Below are 19,175 nucleotides of genomic sequence, written 5' to 3'. Positions count from 1 at the left end.
ATTAAAATTTTAATATTTCTTTCCATTTTTTCTTAGTTTCTTATAAGATGCAAGTTAATTAATTGCACGTATGAATATTAATTTCCTACTGAAAAATAAGAAAAAGTACAAGTTCTAATATGTTTCATTGTAGACATAATTAATTGATGATTGACATTCAAAGATGGTTATTTGAAGAATTTCTGGAGAAATTGTTTCAGTTGCAGCTGCGATTCAATTTTTTAGAATCCTTTAATTCAATATCGTTTTTACATGCACACATTTTTTTGATGTATCACCAGAAAGTCTAGCGGTAACAGGTTTTTGTGCAGTCCAAAAATCCAGTCATTTCATCTATTTCATGAATTGGGTAACCTCTCATTTAAGGTTTCATTTCAGATAGGAAAAATTATGAGAATATTTTGGCCTGTATTAAAATCATGCTATTCCCAGTTACAGCTTTAAAATTGTTATCTTGTGTACTTAAATTTTCAGTAGATTAAAGAAAAGTTTTCCAAACTTGCTAAATGTTTTCAGTTGACCAGGTACTATATGTCAATAATTAAAACATGTATATGTTAATTATGAAAATTTCTATGTGTTAAAAATTAGTATAAAACAGGTTTTTTTAAAAAATTTCCGGGAAGTATTTGCTGTAAAAAAAGGTGTTAGCATTGAATATGTCATGTTTTTATTTGTTAGTAGTCTAAATGAATTAGCAAATAAAAAGCATCACCAGACATAAACCTATTGTAATCCCATTGAGAAAAATCAAAACAATCTCGTCATTCTCTGAGTTTGAAATAAATGTTATTGTGCGTAAGTTTAAAAAATGAATAAATAAAAAACTGTGGTTTTTAAATATTTGTCCTAAAATAAAAAATTGTTATGGTGAAATTTATTGTTCAGAGCAAGCTTAAATAATGAAATGTCCCTATGTCTGTTATTGCACTTTATTGTCCAATTAAATAAATACAGTACTTAGCTGTGAAATGAAATTCAATGATCCATAATGAATCTCTAATTCATAGGTGAGGTTTTAACTTGTAAGTTACTGAATTGCAGTCACTCTAATTCTATTTTAGGAAGAAAAAAATATTTAAATTACTGAAAATTCCTTTAGTGTTTCAAAATGTCTGAATAGCATGGAATATGTGATGCAAGTATGAATTCTATTTCAGACTGTGAAAGAAAAGGGGTGACATTTTTCTAACGGTATTTATTTATCTATGTTTTACTGCAGTGTTTCCCAAAGTGTGGTACGCGTACCCCCAGGGGTACGGGAACAATTTAGCTGGGGTACATGCTCTTATGCGAAATATCTTGCAACAAATGAAAATTTCAAAATTTTTTTATTTAAAAACGAAGCTATCCATGAAAATTTATGATTACGTATTTTTCTATTGGCTATTTTTTGCAGAGTTAACAGTTAATAATTAGTGGTGTCAACAGCCAGTTGTGATTTTTAACTTTTGTGCATTTCTTATAGTAAAAAATACATTCATTTTTTATTAGGGGTACACAGCGTTACGAAAAATTTAGAAAGGGTACGCAAAAGTCATAAGTTTGGGAAACACTGTTTTACTGCATTATTGTACTATAAAGTTGAAATAATTTCTCTTTTATCTTCAAAGTGTGAAGAATCTTAATAAGTTTTTAAAATATATTTTCCCTTTTTTTTTCTTTCTTGTCATTCTTATTTATTTTGTTAAGCAAACCAAAGTCATTTATTGTTATGTTCATTCTACATATAGATAGTTTGAATTTAAAGTAATCTAAAGTATTGTAACTGTTTCATTCTTTGTTTCATTTAACTTTAGCTGAAGATGGGCAACACATTTGTATTCGCAACATAAATGTAAAGATGTTGTTAAAAGAATATGGCTCCTTGGAATTTGCTCCTGAGACAATTACAACTAAACTTGTTGAAGTTGAAAGAGTCACCATGACTGAAGTAAGTAATCCGCTTGTTTTAAACTTCCTTCTTCTAAGGCTTTTTCGCTGAATAAAATTTTGCACCATATTTCATGCATTCATACGGGTTCTTCGGAAAAGGTTGAGATATCTTTAACATTTGCTGTTAACCTGCAAATTCGATATTGCAGAATTCAATTTTTCTTCTGTCGTCTCAAAAGAGACTATGTCTCAGTTTAAAGGTAAGCTCTATGTTGTTTTCATATTTGAGAATAACAGTCATGAAATACTTTTTGTTAATTTTATTTGCTGCAAAAGGGATACTTTAAGAATTATTTTTAATTATATTATATAATATTAAATTATTATTAGTTAGATAGCTGAAAAAATGTGCGTCATGTTTTGTTTGCCATGATTTTAAACTTTTATGAAAGAAATATGTGTGGCACTTGAATAAATATTGTGGAGTACTTAAGGAAGTATTTTTAATTCTTTCATAAATATTGTGTAGCAATTTGAAATTTCAATTATTATTTTTATTGCAAAGAGTTGTTTGAAAAACAATTTTATTGCTCCAAATCCGATATTGATTTGCTAGAAAGCAAACAGGATAATTTAATTTCTTTCATATCAGAATTTATTTGACTGATGAAAAAACTTATGCTAAGCTTTACTTCCTCTCCTAGACAACAATTAAGTAGTTTGCTTTGCATAAAAGCTACTTTCTTGTTGGTACAAGTTCTTCAGTTTAATTTGTATCTTTTGTTATGTTTTTTATTATTATTAATTAAGTATAAAATCTATGGCTTTAAAAATATTTTTTATTTTTCGCTTTCTTTATAAAGTAATAAAAAATCAATAGAATAAAACTAAAATTTAACTTTTATCAATCAAAAAAGGAAGAAGAAAAATATTTATTAATGTATTTTGTTTTTGTAGGTGTAGTGCCTTTGCTTGCTAACTTATCTCTTTTGTTTGTATTACTACAGGGTTCCCACGGTCCTTAAAATCTTTAAAAATTGCTCAATTTTTATTTTGGAAAATAAGGGCCCTTAAACGAACTTAATTTTGATACATTGTTTTTTAAAGTCCTTAAATTTTCAGCATCAGTATAGTTCATAGGAACAATTTTTTAAATCAAAAAGTCGTTTTTTTATCACTTAGAATTAAACCAACAATCAAGGGTAAAGCATTTTAGAGAGACAAAAAGGAATATGTGTGTGGGGGGGGGGGGCTACAGGCAAGGGGAAGAAAGCATGTCCTTTCTTTAATATATTGGTTTATTCATTAATATATTCTGCCATTTGCCTAGAATGATACTCTGTAAGGAGAGTGAAGAATTCTGAATGAAAAGAATAGTGTGGACAAGGGGGATACTGCTCGTGGAAGAGATAGTGCTTTTTTGGGGTGGGGAGGGCAATTTTAAGATATCTAAGTTGAAGACCCACACTAGCCTTCAAAATTAGCTTTTATTTTTTCGTTACATGTTATTAATTATGAAAATAATTGTTATTTCCTTTTTTTTGTTATGAGAATGCACCAAATTATTTATCTTTACCCCTTTACTATATGTGTGTTCAAATACTTCTCTAAACAAGACTGTTTGTTTTTTGTAATAATTTTTTTTTAACTATCTACTCTTATTTGCATTATTTTCATCAAATTGGCATGTTAATTCCATTCTTCTTTAAAATATTTAAGTTTACTTGGTTTGATCCTAAATATCATGTTTTTAAATGTATTGTATATAAAAAGTAACTATGCTATTTGTTTAATTAAGTTTTTATCTTTTTTTTTAATTTGTATTTAAAAATTATTTAATTTTTTTTAATCATTTCATTATTAAAATACTGTGCTTGGTAACCAGTTTTAATAAAAATTTATTAGGAGCCATTCAGTACCCATACAGCAAATTTCGTCTTAAAGACATCCCAAAACATTCCGAATGCTCCTGGAATTTACATTTGTAATATAAATTTATTAAAGTTTCTTAATTTGCTTAATTCTTTACATATTTCTATAAATTCAGTATGATCAAAATTAATCCTGTTTATGTTTTGTTGGATATATTATTGCAAATAACATTTATTTAAATTTTAAGAGAAATACACTCGATAATCTTAAATAATAGTTAAATTAATAAGAGTTTTGAATTACCTTTTACAGAATTAAATAAAGTAATTGTTATTTTAAAAAATAGTATGAGCCACTCAATATTAAATTTATTTAAATTGCTTTTGCTTGCGATGACGTCCTTATCTTCTTCAGATAGAAAGTCTATGTATTTAAGTTCCAAGTATGCGCAAAACAGTCATTAAAAGCATTGCCGCTTGAAAATAGGTTACTGTACCATCTGAAAGTGTTGCATTCTGTAATGAGAATGGAAGACACTTCTAATAAGCCAATAAGATATCTGGCAACAGTAACCCCATCCATTATAAAACTTGAAGAGGCATCTTTGTTACGTGGGAAACCAGAAGGTTATTCTTCTGGCTCAAATGAATATGCACCAATTGATGTGTTTTGGAAAAACTATTTTGTGAAGAAAGATAATATAGATTGGGAAATATCAAATATCCTCTTTTAACAAAGCTTTTTAATGCTCTTTTGTGCATACCACATATTGATGTTGAAAGAGGTTTTAGTGTGAACAAAAAGCTACTTGACAATGGGGCAAGTTTACATTCGCATAGTGTTAATGGTTTGAGACAAGTTGTGTCACATATTAGCAAAATAGGGAGTTTAAATAACTTTAAAGTTGATAATGATATGATTAAAGTGGCGCTTGCAGCATTTAAAAATTATTCTGCTCGATTAGAGGTTGAGAAAAAAGAATGGGAAAACACTGAAACTGAGGAAAGCAGATTGAAAGCTGCTGAAATTGATTTGCAAAAAAAATTGAAGGCTTCTCATGATCTCTTAGCCACAGCTGAAAAAAGCATTAAAGATGGGTTAAATAATAAAGACGTGTCGATTATAGAAAGCGAACCGATCCTATTATCTGAGACTAAGTCGAGAATAGTAGAATATTTAACAGCATTGGAAGATAGCAAAAAGAAACTTAATTTGTTAATGCAGGGACCTTCAAAAAAGTGCAAAAAATAACATATGTCATTAATGAGCAAAATTAAAAATTCTTGTTATTAAATTCTTATTTTAATTCTTTTAATTAAATATGCCCCAAATCTTTGTTTCACTGCTACAAAATTGCTTTTTTGTTGTTCCAAAGGAGCTCCAAAACCATGTTTTGCCACTTGCACTACTGATTTCGGCTTACCGTTGTTCCATAGCGTATGGAAGCGCCAATCATTTTACCTGTTTGATTAAATATTTGCAGGCACGCATGTGTTTATACTGAACTGGGTTCTGTGGGAATTATTCTTGCACTCTCATTTTCAACTCTGCTGCATTTTGCCAGAGATTCTCAATGTCAGGCTTCATTTTCCACCCTCTGAAATCGAACCGAAAAATCTCCATCTCTTTATGGTGGCTAATGTAATAAAAAAAAGAGTTTTTTTTTTGTCAGGAATTTAATCATAATCATGCAAAGTCTTTGAAAATTATTTAGCATTATGTTAATGCTAAAAATAAAAATATTTTTAATGTAAATGTAAAAATATTTTAAATATTTAAAAATGCTTAAAAATATTTTTTGAGAGCTTAAAAGGTGCTTATTTTTTGTTGTTTGCACTCACACATAAGACATCTTGTATGGATTAGCAGTTCCATTTTGTTGATGTTTATTAATTTTCTTTTCCTATTTTAAAATTATCAATATTTTTTTTAGACTTTAAAAGCCCTTAACTGTGCAAGAGTGTGTTTCTTCCTCTGAAGATGGGAGTAAAAGGTATTTATTTCCTCTCTGTTTCATGCATTGGGAAAAATTCTTTCCTCCAAGCGTAAGTTTAGTTCATTTCATGTGGGATTCACTATTGTGCTAAATAACTTAGAGTTTATTTTGCTTAGGTGACCCCTCAAAGAAGTCAAATCACAATGTACTTCCTACTCATCTGAAAATGTTTGAAAAGGATCCTCTAATCCTGATGTAAACAATTTAGAAATAAATACTGCATTTATTCAAATCTAAACTGCTGTCAAGCCACACTCCAAGTTCTCAACACGTTTTGTTCCACATAAAAAATTGTGTAATCCAGCAAACCGAAGACTCTCCATGTAGTAAATGGTGACTGGTGCATGTTTAATCTGCCGGGTCACAACATCCTCCATGTCCCCATAACATTTTATGCCTCTGGGAGTACTGGATAGGAGATTGATCGTTCTCTCCTTTAGGTCAAAATTATAATCTGTGAATGAATGAAAGATTATAGGAATGGATCCGCTTTAAATAGATGTGACGTATGGGTGTGGCAGAAGTCGAATTCTTGGGCATAGATGGCGCCAATGGAAACATAAACAAGAAAAATCTCACCTTGGTGCCTTAATAGACAACTGCAATAACAAAATATAATTTTTTTTTTAAATTTTTTAAATGCGGACTATTAAGAAGTGAATAATTCATTTGTTTTGCCAGCATTAAAAATTTTCAATTTGTATATGAATCTTTAATTGCTCAAACTGCCAGAATTGTATTCTGAAAATGATTTGTCATCTCCCACTGTGACATCTGATTTCAAACTTGTGCTAGTATTTTTTTACACGATGTCATCTTTTGTGATATACAATGCATTTGTTATGTGAGGTTTTTGTAAAAACAATGTATTATAGTCTAATTGGATACTTTTTCCACCCAACAGATATCCATTCTGAATTTTTGACTTGTAAATTCTAAGCTTCTGTCGAATATATAGGTACTTAACTATGAAGTAGAAAGTTGATATGGTGACCGTGTGGTCTAAATGAAATTGCACTTCTGAACATGAAGTCGCTGCAGCGTAAATACACAGAATTACAGCAACTCTTAAATGCGGAACTTATTTTGACAAAAATATCATTCTTCTATCGACTTTATTCTGCATTTTTAATTTCTCTTCTAAGTATGCTGTTTATTAAAATACAATTCCACAAAATATATGCTCAGAAAGCTCTTAAATCTAAACAATCATAAAATCAAAAAGAATACAAATATCACATCTTTAATCGCCAAAATAAACTATTTATTACTTAACAAAAAGATTGAGTTCAAATTATTTCTCCAATGTTGGCAGGTATGCAATGCAGACTCTGTTTAATAATTATCGCTTTAATTCATTTACTGATGTTTTCTAATCTTGTATTGTATTATTTTAGGAATTGTTTGATAAGACATCTGAAGATTTTACTTTGTTTTTGCAAGATATTCCCAAAGCAAAGCTGATTACATGATTAAGCAAAGCTGATTAGGTGAGTGCTCTATCACTTTTTTTTTAAAACTGCTAATAATTTAATTAAAATTTTGAGAAATAGTTTTCTCTGGTTTATGTATCTTTTAGTCCACAAATTTGAAGAACCCCCAAAATTATTGTCTTCTTAAAACCGAACACTCTGTTTTTATATTTACATTTGCTCAAACCCATTAGCTTTTCCAAACTTTCCTCTATCAAGTGTTACTCAATTACCCTGTGGCAGAATCGTGGTGACAGTGTCGCAGAACGTTACAGAGCTCTTGCAGAATGAGTTTTCTTTTGAAAAAAAAATTCCTTTTCTTTTCTACAACAATTTACATGTAATATTTGAATCCTTCATTTATATAATCACTTTTTGACTTGCTTAATTTATGCTGGTAGTATCATAATTCGATGTCTCGGTGTGTAAATAATGTTTTGTTTGTATTTTCAGCAGATGTTGATATTGATTTTCACTTGGATTTTAAATATTCCTATATATTTCAATATGGAAAATTCGAATTGTGCATTAGAGTATTTACTTTTTAAGGCAATAATTCTATCAAATGTTTGGCAGTTATTACTATTAATTTCACCGTGATTTTTAAATCTGATATTTTTCATACAATATTTATTACAACAGCCTGATCTTGAAACGAAGCATGCATTTGAGGAATCCGATTTGCGTGATTTCGTGACTGATCTTTTTTTTGCAATTATACTTCTACGGATTTTATGATTTCTAATTGTTTTTTTTGTTTTGTTATGATGATTATTTACAGAATGCGAAGAAGGAAATAATTCAACCCCCCCAACAAAATGCGAGAATATAACCCATAATATTAGAATGAATAATTATTCCATGTTCAATTAAAAATTTATATAGTTTTTTTTAAATATAGTTATCCAGTTTTTTTTAAGCACAGCTCTTTCATTTTAAATTAGTAACGTATATGTTTGTTATTATTAAAAGTATCTTGCAGAAAGATATTAGTGCTTGAGAGTTCTGTCAATGCTCAAAAAAGTTCTGCCACGCGGGCTCAATTAGAAAGTAATGCAAAGTTTTCAATACCCGAGGACTCTATGATTGCAGAGTTTTTTTTAATGTTGTATGTTCATTAAAAAAGCAGAAATTTTCTTTTTAAATTCTTGTTTCTTAATAAATTTGTTTCATGCAAAAGGCTTTATTGGGACATTAAAAAAAATTTCTGGGACTGAAAGTCATGAGACACTTGATTTATTTGCAATACTCCACTCTCTCGTTTTGGAATCACTTGTTGCAGTTGAATTTTTTTTTCTGTTCTGTGCAATTTAGTTAAGCAAAATCTCTTGGCAATATAATTTGGAGTTTTTGAAGACACATATTCATAAGTCTGAAGATATGCATTATATTTTTCTTTCTTTCTAAAAATTTTCAAATTAGTTTTAGAGCTATTAAATTAAATTTAATCTTTTATTTCTAAAGAAAACTGATCATGTAAAAATTATTATTTCTTGCAGCCTTGTACTCTTTTGTCTGAAGATAAAATGATCTTTGCCTTTTTTTAAAAAATTCAGAATATTTTAAGAACAACTTATCTTAATATTTCATTTTTTGGGGGGTCTCGATTAAACATTTTTTTATCATAATTTTGTAGTGAGCCACGTTTAGAAACTAAGTACTGATTCAAATATCTTAAAAAGTCTCAAGCAATTTTCTAAGTAATTTTTGTATTTTTTAAATTTGCAAATTTCTTTTCGTAGTCTTGGCTATTATTGCCAGTGTCATTTTTAATAAATCTTGTTGTATCTTACAAAATTAAACTTGTGAAAAAATCCTTATCATTTTTAGCTTTCTTTTAAAAAGTACAAAAATTGCTTGATAATTTTTAAGATATTGAAATCAGATGTTTTTCATTAGTTGCCAAATACAATTCATTAGAAAAATATGAAAAAGATTTTTTTTTTAAATTTTCTGTATGTGCGCAATATAAACAAACTACTTTAAATACTCATATCTTGAGCTTATTGAATTATTTTAAATCAATATTTTTGTAAATAGTTTTAAATTTCTCTAAAAATTTGTTTAATTGTACTGAATATTTTTAAAGTTATAGCAAAAAAACATAAGACAAAGAAATTTGTTTTGTATAATCTCCATAAATATTTAAGCTAGGCTTATAAAATTTTATGCTGTTATTACAAACCACTACCAAAATTAGCAGTAAAAGCTTCTTAATTGATTTTCTTGCATAGGTGTATAAAAATACTTTTTTTTAAAAATTTATTATCAGTTTCTTAAAATTCTGAAAGCTTTAAACTTTGTTGCGAAGTATAAAAAATCTGATGAACTAAAAACTGCTTAAATTACTAAATAATACTCTAAGTATTTCTTGAGAAATTTTAAAAAATATTGTAAGGTAGTGTATATATATATTTCAGAGTCATGACACAATGAACGATTGTATGGTGTCTTTGGCATCTAGATATCTGATGTTCAAGTTGTCTTCTGTGAATAATAGGAGATGGAGACCTGCACAAACCTCAGTTTTATGAAAATTTATCAAAGGTATAAATGAAGATTCTTTGCAAAATTAATATCATGTAACTTTATATTTGCTTTCATTTTTTAAATTTTCTTTCTTTTTTTTCTTTTTATCTTACACCAGTGGTGGTAGCAAAAATCTCTGAAATATGCTTTTAGTGGCGAGACTTTATTTTAATAGTTACTTTGTACTTTTTTATAAAAAAAGGCAAAATTTTAAACCTAAATTGCTTTCAAAGGTATTACCACTTAATAAAAAATATCTTAACTTCTCTGTACTTATGTGAGTGGTTGAAGGTTAATTGTAGTTTTGTAAAATGAATTTTGTTATCTTTCTTTTGGTAATAATACAGTCAATGCTTTCTTGCTGTCTAAATTATTATGTTGTGAGTTTTGAAAAATAATACAACTGAAAACATTCATTTCTCTCGAAATAGTTTTTTTCTTGGAAAAAAAATTATAGTTTTATTTTTTCTATTAATAAAACAGACAATATGTTACAGTGCCTCAATTCGAAAACGAACCAAAGCAAATTCCAAAAGCTACTAATTCTTCCATGCTTTATAATTGGTATAAAATTTGTATGGGCATAAATAACATTATTTTTTATAAAGTTTCATTCTGCTCTTTTAAAATAACCTAACAGTTACTATGTATCATAATTCTGCGAGGAAATATTTCTAGGTTTTCATTATTAAGAATTATGATCTATATACCTTGTGAAGGGTTTTTTTTGAGGAATTTTGTGTTTTGATTATTTTTTATTTATTATTTTTTCCCAGTTTGAAGGACTAGATACATCTGTCTTTACACTCTCAAGAAAATGTTTTATAAGTATTGAAAATGATATCTTCTCAAGCAGCATGCCTCTATTTTGTGTTAAGAAGGAAATTGTGCGCATCATTACAAAGGTTGGTTAGTCCAGGAGTTTTCTTGTCTTCTGGATTTGGTTCAAAATGTACAAGGAAACGTAGTAAAGCATGGATGGTTGTAAACCTGAAATTGGCTTGACTGTTCAATACTGGTTATAAAATAAAATATAAAGTTGTGCTAAAGATAAATATGTTGAGATAATGCTATCTTTAATGAGAGAAGAGGATTGTACCATTCTTTTACTCAGTACTGTACAGGTCTCAGAATCGTAACTCTTAACACTAAATTTTTCAGCAACTGATTATTTGGAGATATAAAAGTGATAAAAATTATGGTTTTGAAACAAATCTAAAATAACTTTTTTTGTACTCCTTGGAACCATTTTGAAAGCAATACAGAAGAGTATAGACTGTGTAGGAGAACAAAAGAACTTAAACTGAAATGCTGTGAGAAAATATTTTTAGTGATTTAAATGCAGTTGTCAAAAAAGGCAATATGTTTTAGTTCTAATTTAGCCAAAAATTAGAACGTTGATTTCAAATATTCGATAAAATTTTATATTTTTTGCAATGAAATGTAAAATTTAAGTGTCATATATTTTTTAATTTTCTATATTTGCCAAGGTATTGATTTTTTTTTCTAAATATATACCTAAATAAATTTTTCTATACATATATAGAATTAAGTAATATGTGCATTGCAGAATTCCACAATTTGTGAACGCTAACTTGTATTGAAATCCTTGTTGTTGTACAGTTATACTGTATTGTTTTTATGCAAATTAAATAAATGCAAAGCATTTTGCTCTTTCATAAATTACGCATCTTTCTTTCTAGGAAAACAAATATTATTATCTTTATTTCAACGCGCATCCTCACTCAAGAAAAGACTTTCTGATCTTTTTCTCTAGAGTTACATTATTCATGCCTGACAAGTCTCCTGTTTTTTTTAACCAAAACTCCTGTATTTTACGACTATCTCCTGTTTACCTGCATATTCTCAGATTTTTCTGTATTTGTTGAAGAAATTTTTAAAAAAATATGGCAATAAAATATTTTTGATGGCAAAAATACTTCTTATTCCTCAACAGATAGTACTAATGCCGGTACTACAGTATAATGATTGTGAATAGTTTAAGTAAAAATATCTTCAGTGGTTGACAGATCATAGGGTAGAGTTCCCTTGCCGTCAAACCGTGGCAGTGTTTTGTGGTTTTCCTCTCCATGTAACGCAAATGCGGGTTAGTTCCATCAAAAAGTCCTCCACAACGACAAATTTCTCCCAATACTTGATCCAAGAGTTCCTTTGTTATATGTGTTATGGTTCAAAATTATAATTCTACGGAGTTTAACGTTAGTAGTCGTAAACCCAAAAAATTGGGTCGACTGTTAGACGACAATTATAAATTAAAATAGTTTGAAGTAATTATTAATAATGCTATAAAAAAGTCTTTTTTAGATTAAAATTTATACACATATTTTTTACCTCGCTAAATGTAACTGCTTTCATTATATCCAATTTGAAATTTATCTTTTTGACTTTGGTTATGCATGATGTAAAACTTTACTAGTAGCCTAAAAAATTTCGCTAGTAAAATCTCAATGATTTCATTTCTCCAATGCTGGCAGGTATGATTATTTCTAATGTAACTTGGTGATTGTTTCATTCACCAAATGTTAGCTAGTTTAGAAAGCTGCATTTTGTTCTTGATACTTAAGAACTATTTTAAATCAATGCTAAATGCTTTATTGCAAACTGTTTTATGCAATCTGTTTTATGCAATGTATTCCTTCATTTAAAAACTCTGATTGGTTATTACTTTTGTATTTTTGATGCTGGCTCTGTACAACTTATATACCAAGCAGCAGAATTTACAGAGTTAATCTGAAGCGCAATCTTCATATTCTTTTATTCAAGAATTCCATTTCTTCATATTCCAAAAATTAGGCATAGTCTAACATATATCAAGCGAAAATTGTACATCAATTAAAAAATGTAGCACTAAGTCATATTTTATGTAAATTTCTGAAATATTGTAAATAAATAAATAAAAAATTCTTAATTTTTTAAAATTTTATTTAATTTGATATCTTTAAAAGAATTAACGAAATGTAATTAAAATTTTCAACATAGTTTTCTGTCTGCTGATTTTAATATTAAAAAAAAAATCTGTGTTTGCTTTAAGAAAATCTTCAGATATGCTTAGAAAATAACTCCTACTCTGACCGCAAATAATTTCATCACTCCCTCCAAAAATAGCATAGTCTCATAGCATAGCATAGTCTCATGCCTCAGTCTGCATAGGGACTGAGGGTGTGCGGTATTGGTCCTCGTTAAACTGTGCTACTGTAAAGTGCTCGGCTTCGCGCGCAGGTCGTCGGGCTACCGAAGCGGGGGTGCCATCCCCTCCGCAGAGGATCAAAATTGTGATGGCATGTCTTCGGATCATCCTCCGGGATGTTTCCCAGACCGTCGCCAATAGCCCATTGTGCAGCTCTAGTGCGACGAAAATTAACAACAACAACCCTCCAAAAATATTACTCTTTTTACTCTTTTTTAATTTTGTAACATAAATTTGAAGCAGCATTAAAGTGCAAGGTATATTGAATTATCAGAAAAATTTATTTGACTTTGGTTTATACTAATGACTTTTTTATACTGTGTAGTATTCTGTCAATTCAGTTTTTTAAATTTAATGAGATACAAACATACGTTTAAGGATGTTTTTTTTTTTTAATTGAAAATTATTCTATATCTTTTTAAAAGGTAGGGAAAACTCATTTCCGTATCTTTCGATCTTTATTTTCACCATTATTGATACTCATTTTCATCATTATTGATTTCTTACTTTTATTCTTGTAAAATTTTACATTTTTAACTATTTCTTTTGAAGCAGAAGAGAGCGAGTATCACAATTGATGAATGAAACATTGCAAACAAGTCGGATGTCAAGATATTGCTTGATGAAGAGATTGTTATAGAAGAATACGACTTTTGAACACAGATTGTTTATTGTGAAATATTTCTATAATGAAGATATTTATTAAATTTTTGATTTCTTTTTAACTTGAATTAAAGTCACTTTATATTAATAACTAAGTGTCAATTTAATTGCAAACGAGAGATAATTTTTTTTTAACATTTAATCTAATTGCAGTTTGTTTATATGAGTGTTATGCAGTGCTCATTTTAATTAATCCTTTTAAGTAAAGAAATACAGTATTTTTATTGTAAAAAAAAGAATACAAAAGTGATGATTTGTGTCTGGATTTAAAAAAAAGAGGATTTTATACCGTGGAGGTTGAAATTTTTGGATGTCGTAAACTGGTTTTTGACAGTATCACTTGAGATTTTCTTCCAAAGCTGTCTTAAAGCCCATAATACTGTAAACAAACAAAATATTTTCTGAATGGATTTCTTGTTAATAAAAAAATAAATATTGTTTCATCTTAGTTTTAAATATTCGTTTAAAAACGACGTTGAATTTTTTAAGAATACATTTATAAATGTACGTTGATACAGATAAATATTTATATAAACACTGATAATCTAAACTTGACTATTACTAAACTTGAGAGCTTATAATAATTTTACTAATATATTATAGGCTCTAACTATCATAAGAAAATATTACTAAAACTCGAGAGCTTATAATAGTTTTGAATAATTAAAAAATAGCAGCTACTTTTTACTGTGCCTCAAAGGAAAAAATCTCTACTGCGCACCTGGAAAGTCATAGATTTCGGTAATGAACAAAATTTGTCATAAAATCTTATGATTTTAACTATTTAAAAAAAAAAAAACATGATACGTCATGGATTTAGGTCGCCGAAAAATTTAATTTTTAAAATAGAATTTTCTCAATTTCACAGTGTTCCAATAAAACGAATATCTAAATTTGTAACAAAATCCCTACTCACAGTCATATTTTATTAAAATATAAAATGTTTTTAACCTGTTCTTTAAAAAGTATAGTGTTCTTTCAAAAAATGAAGGAAAGAACGTCATTTCTAGAGAGAATTAATTTACTTTTAAACTTATGTGATTTCAGAATTTTTTATTTATTTTTTTATTTTATCAATTTAAAATTCTAGTTTAAGCTTTTTAGATAACACTTTTAAGAAGAAATAAAACAACTTTAAATAACAACATATATCTGACTGTATTTAGTTATTTGCTTTTGTATATTTTTTTCCAGCTATTTTATTGCTGCAACTCTTTCTTTGCTCTGTTTTTTAAGCTTAAAATCTATTAATATGAAAATGCAGAGTATAACAGTTTTAGTTATACCTATCATTTCAATTAATGTTATTACAATGCTTTTTCAAATTTATGGTTGTGTTTTTGTCGACGAAAATTGTAACTTCAATTGTAAGTAAAGAAAAATTCTTGGAAAGTCATGGATTTGAAAATCTAAAATGTAGCAGATACCCTGTATTTAAAAAAAAATTTCTGTCTGTTATACCTTTTGCCTTTGTTTTAACTGTAGAGAGTCCCGGTGGCTCAGTGGTAAAGTTGCACTCTTATTCTTAGGTCCAGAGTTCTTGCTTCGGACCAGGCAAGGTTGACACAGCCTTTCATCCATTCAGTGGGTCAATAAAATAGCAGGGAGAACACGAAAAACCTAAAATTTTCAGGGAATTTTATTTTGACTCTAATTGTCAGGGAAAGTTTTAATTTTTTACAAAATACCTGGAAAAATTCTTCAACATACCTGGTAATAGATCAGTCTTAGAATTGTCAGTAACAGTTATCAGTTATCGAGATTCGAGTTAATTTTAGCATCTAGTAGAGTCATTTTATAAAGTATGTCTATATTAAAAGGACTATATTAAAGTATGTCTAAACTGGAATTCCTTTTTTAGAGAAACTTTTCTATATTTCCATTCTCATTCTGTTATATGTTTTTGCTCACATAATCTAATATTTGACATTACAAATAAATAAAAAATTTAAAATTTTCGGATGAAAAATTGCATAGTATGATAAAATATAGTTTGGATTTCCATTGAAATTTACTTAGTATACTTGGAAAAGTCAGGGAATTTTTTCTCTTCAGAAATTGAGTGGGAGGCCTGCTGCAAAATAGGTTTAATTATGTTCAAAAAATAGAAAAAAATCACAAGATAGTATCATTTATGTTAAAAAATAAAAAGTTTTTACTCGCAATAATTAGTTTTTTTCCCCCTCTCTTAAAAAGTTTTTTACTGGAAGACCACAGTTTTTATGTAAACTTTTTAGTTAAATAATTCTGATATCTATTACAGTTATTTGGTGCAAAAATTTAACATTTTAGCCAAACTTGCATGTTTTATTCCTCTTCCAATGATATTGTTTTGGTCACAAAATCTAGTATTTGGCACTACAAATAAAAAGTAAAATCATTTCTGATGAAAAATTTTCACTGATTTTTTATTTTTCACTGAATTTTTCCTGAAATACCTGGAAAAGTCAGGGAATTTTTTTCCTTCTGAAATTGAGTGGGAACCTTGAATGAGTACCAAACATTGGGGATTTCCACACTTGGTTGATCACCCAATATTTGCTCTCGCACTCCAGAGCCTAGAGTCACAAAAACTTGTATGGGCTCAGTAGGCTTTAACCCTTCATAGGCTGCTGCATGTGTAGAATTTAAAATAAAAAACTTTTTATCGCAAGTGTTCAAATGAACTCAAATGTTTTGTACTATGTACATTTTGTGTTTTGTACATTTGCTAATAGTTTAAATAAAGAATTTTTAGTTTGGCTTTACAAGTTATCTTTTTTCATTTTTTTAATATTACTTTAAAATTGTGAAAATAACATTTTCCTTGCTACATTCATCAAGAAAATAAGCAGACTGAATAATGAAAGAATAAAAATAAATGAATCATGCCAAGAGATTTATTTGAAAATTAGCACCAAGCATTGTTCTTCACTGCATTATAGTTCAAGTGTAAGAGCAAAGCATTCTTACAACAGCCCATTGTATGCCAAGAGGGTGATGAAGGTTATGGCTCCGCAATCTCATGACAAACATAGACCTGTCAACTTCTCTGGCTTTTAGTCAGAGATTTTTCTTAAATATTTATAGGGGTAACAGAATTTCTGTTTCAACATTTGAATTAAAAAGATTTTGACCAACACTTTATGTGAATAGTGACAAGGTATATATATATATATAACATAATAAATAAATACAAAAAGAAGAAAAACAGTAAGTTTTATTTGATGCGCTTCAGCTGCAAGTAAATAGAACTCATAAAATAAGTTCAAAATCTGGAGAAAACATGAAAAAAAATTACAGAACAGTGAAAAAAGGGGAAAAAAATAATAATAAAAATCTGAAGGAAAAAATTAAGAAAAATCCGGAAAATGAAAGATATAATCTTTTCATCAGCTCACACGATTATGTCTGCAAAAAGGAGTGCTTTCTAATATTGTATAAATATAGCCAAAGCAAAATATATCAATACAATAGTGTGAATCATATATATTTTTTTTCTCCAGATTTTTATTATTATCTTTTTCCCTATTTTCATTGACCTGTAATTTTCACACTGTATTAAAGGTAAGTAAAGTGTGCCGCGACAAAATTACTGGTTTAGAGTCTTAAGCCTGATGATCAGCTTGCTTGATTCTTTGCGTTGCTCTGATTGCAGTTAGTTTTTATCAATATATTTCCATATCAGGGAACCTATATATATAGCAGGGCTCGAAAAAACTCAAAAATTTTACCAGTCCCCGAGGGCGGCTTGTCCAACAATGTACCCGTCCTCCTTTGAAACTAACCCGTCGCTTCTAAATAAATAAAAATATAATTTTCTCTTATTTATTACAAACATTTATATAAATTGCACAATGAATTAGTAGTTACTAGGATTACATTATACAGTAATAAAAGGAATACTAGGTTACTAATAGGAACCTAGTATTTCTTTTATAAAATAATTTATTTCTGTTATGAAATAATTTATTTCTTTTATGAAATAATTTAAATGTCAAGTTATCTGGAATGTCAATGTATCCGAGGGTACTGCGTTTTTTAAATGAATCAAATATGACGTCTGTCAGTTCCGCAATCAAGCTAATGATTTACAGAGGTTTCTGCACAAAAATCTGAAAGGGGTTTTCCATTTAGGTAGATGCTCATAATTGCGTTTAACGCTTCTTGTTTAGGACCAGTACGTAATGCTTATTTTTTGTAAGTTCATTGCTGAAAAGTCCTTTTCAACCGCTGCAGTACGGGAGACAGAGAAAACATCAATTCCACCATGCTCAGTATGTTGCTGTATTTCTAGATTAGAGGGTCATTTTAGAAGTGAGGCGCTAGACTCTTGTAAGATAACAAAAATTGAAAATGTATCACCACTCATTGAAATGTATAACGGGAAAATGGTCATCCGCGCGGACGTCAGATTCGAGAAATTCGTTGTCCGCGGGGAATTTTTGACCGCCGAGGACGGGAGGTTTTTCGAGCCCTGATATATAGTATAAGTTTTTGTCAGAGAGACTTAGACAGATCTCCGTTAACTGGATACAAAAGTTAATTTTTTTTAAATTTACTGACGTTTTTAATCAAGAATTGAAAACTGGAAAATTTTAAAATTGATCTAGAGGACTATTTAAAATGTAAATTAATTTTCTCTTATTTTCTTTTTTTTTTTTTTTTTTTTTTTTTTTTTGAAAATTTCACATGATTCTTTGCTTAATCTTCATAAATAAAATGAATGATTGATACAGTATTTTAATCAATTAAAAAAAAGAAAACTAATTACAAACGGTGATTATGAAGCAAATATTGAACACTCGAGTGTTTTTATTTTATTATTATTATTATAAAAGATTCACAGTTAAAAGGTTTCTTGGAATGCTGAATATTTTGAAGCAAAATCATAAGAGTCTGAAATAGAAAAATGAAAACCCCAATTACATTTGAAAATTTGTTGTTTTCAAAAAGAGTAGTGTTTGCCAATGTAATTACCTTCTGTCATTTCCGATATTACGAGACTCCTCTACGCCAGTTTCACAGAATGCCTAAAATCAAAATACAAAATCACTATTTTAAAAGCCAAACTGAGAGCAAAAAAAAAAAAAAAAAGACACACGATTGTTCAGTTTATCATTCAGTGAATGATTTTTTTAATCGCCTTATATGAGACACGTTTTATGTAATCATAAATAAAGCTAAACATGGATAAGGACCAAATAATGCTAATCTATATATTAAAAAACTTTTTGCCATTAATTTTCTTTTTTAGATACCTTCACGTTGTTCATTCAAGCCTAGCCTAAAGTATTTATTTTAAATAAAAAATCTGGTGAACAAAGGAATTTATTGTCAGACTATTTTAGAATGAGATAATGCTTTCACTTCATATTAAATGATCAGGGGAGCCGAACAGTTTTAGATGCTGCAGTTCCACACCTGGATAATGACTCTGCTATGGCCTTAGCATTTTTACTATTTATTTATGCGCGCTTTTAAGTTTTAGATTTTAATTTAAAATTTATTTTATAAAATGGACCATGATATTTAAGGAATTTTAGAGAGTATTAGGATTTGTATGTCATAATTATTAAAC

General features: G+C 28.6%; 1 protein-coding gene across 47 annotated transcripts in view; it reads left to right on the top strand.

The window, feature by feature from the left end:
- LOC147801946 (E3 ubiquitin-protein ligase RNF10-like) overlaps positions 1-16,358 on the top strand; it is a 53,359-nt gene extending 37,001 nt beyond the window's left edge. For 20 of the 47 annotated variants that reach the window (XR_015430690.1, XR_015430663.1, XR_015430659.1 and 17 more), the window contains 4 exons: positions 1,800-1,933; positions 7,141-7,233; positions 9,636-9,762; positions 10,521-11,427. Coding sequence is in view for 4 of the 47 variants with exons in the window: in XM_087155536.1 (XP_087011662.1) it covers positions 1,800-1,933; positions 7,141-7,215 (209 nt within the window). In the remaining 43 variants the exon portion in view is untranslated. Of the gene's footprint in view, positions 1-1,799; positions 1,934-5,680; positions 5,793-5,859; positions 5,939-7,140; positions 7,235-9,617; positions 9,763-10,520; positions 11,428-13,504 lie in introns of those variants that run through there. The other 27 variants (XR_015430671.1, XR_015430673.1, XR_015430670.1 and 24 more) reach the window with 25 other exon arrangements.
- The last annotated feature ends 2,817 nt before the right edge of the window (positions 16,359-19,175 follow it).

This window comes from Parasteatoda tepidariorum, chromosome 11 (assembly GCF_982258835.1).
Source record: "Parasteatoda tepidariorum strain Cologne lab strain chromosome 11, Ptep-v5.0, whole genome shotgun sequence".
In the NCBI taxonomy this organism is placed as follows: domain Eukaryota; kingdom Metazoa; phylum Arthropoda; class Arachnida; order Araneae; family Theridiidae; genus Parasteatoda; species Parasteatoda tepidariorum.
Note: the sequence above shows the minus strand (reverse complement) of the source record. Positions and strands in the feature narration are given on the sequence as shown.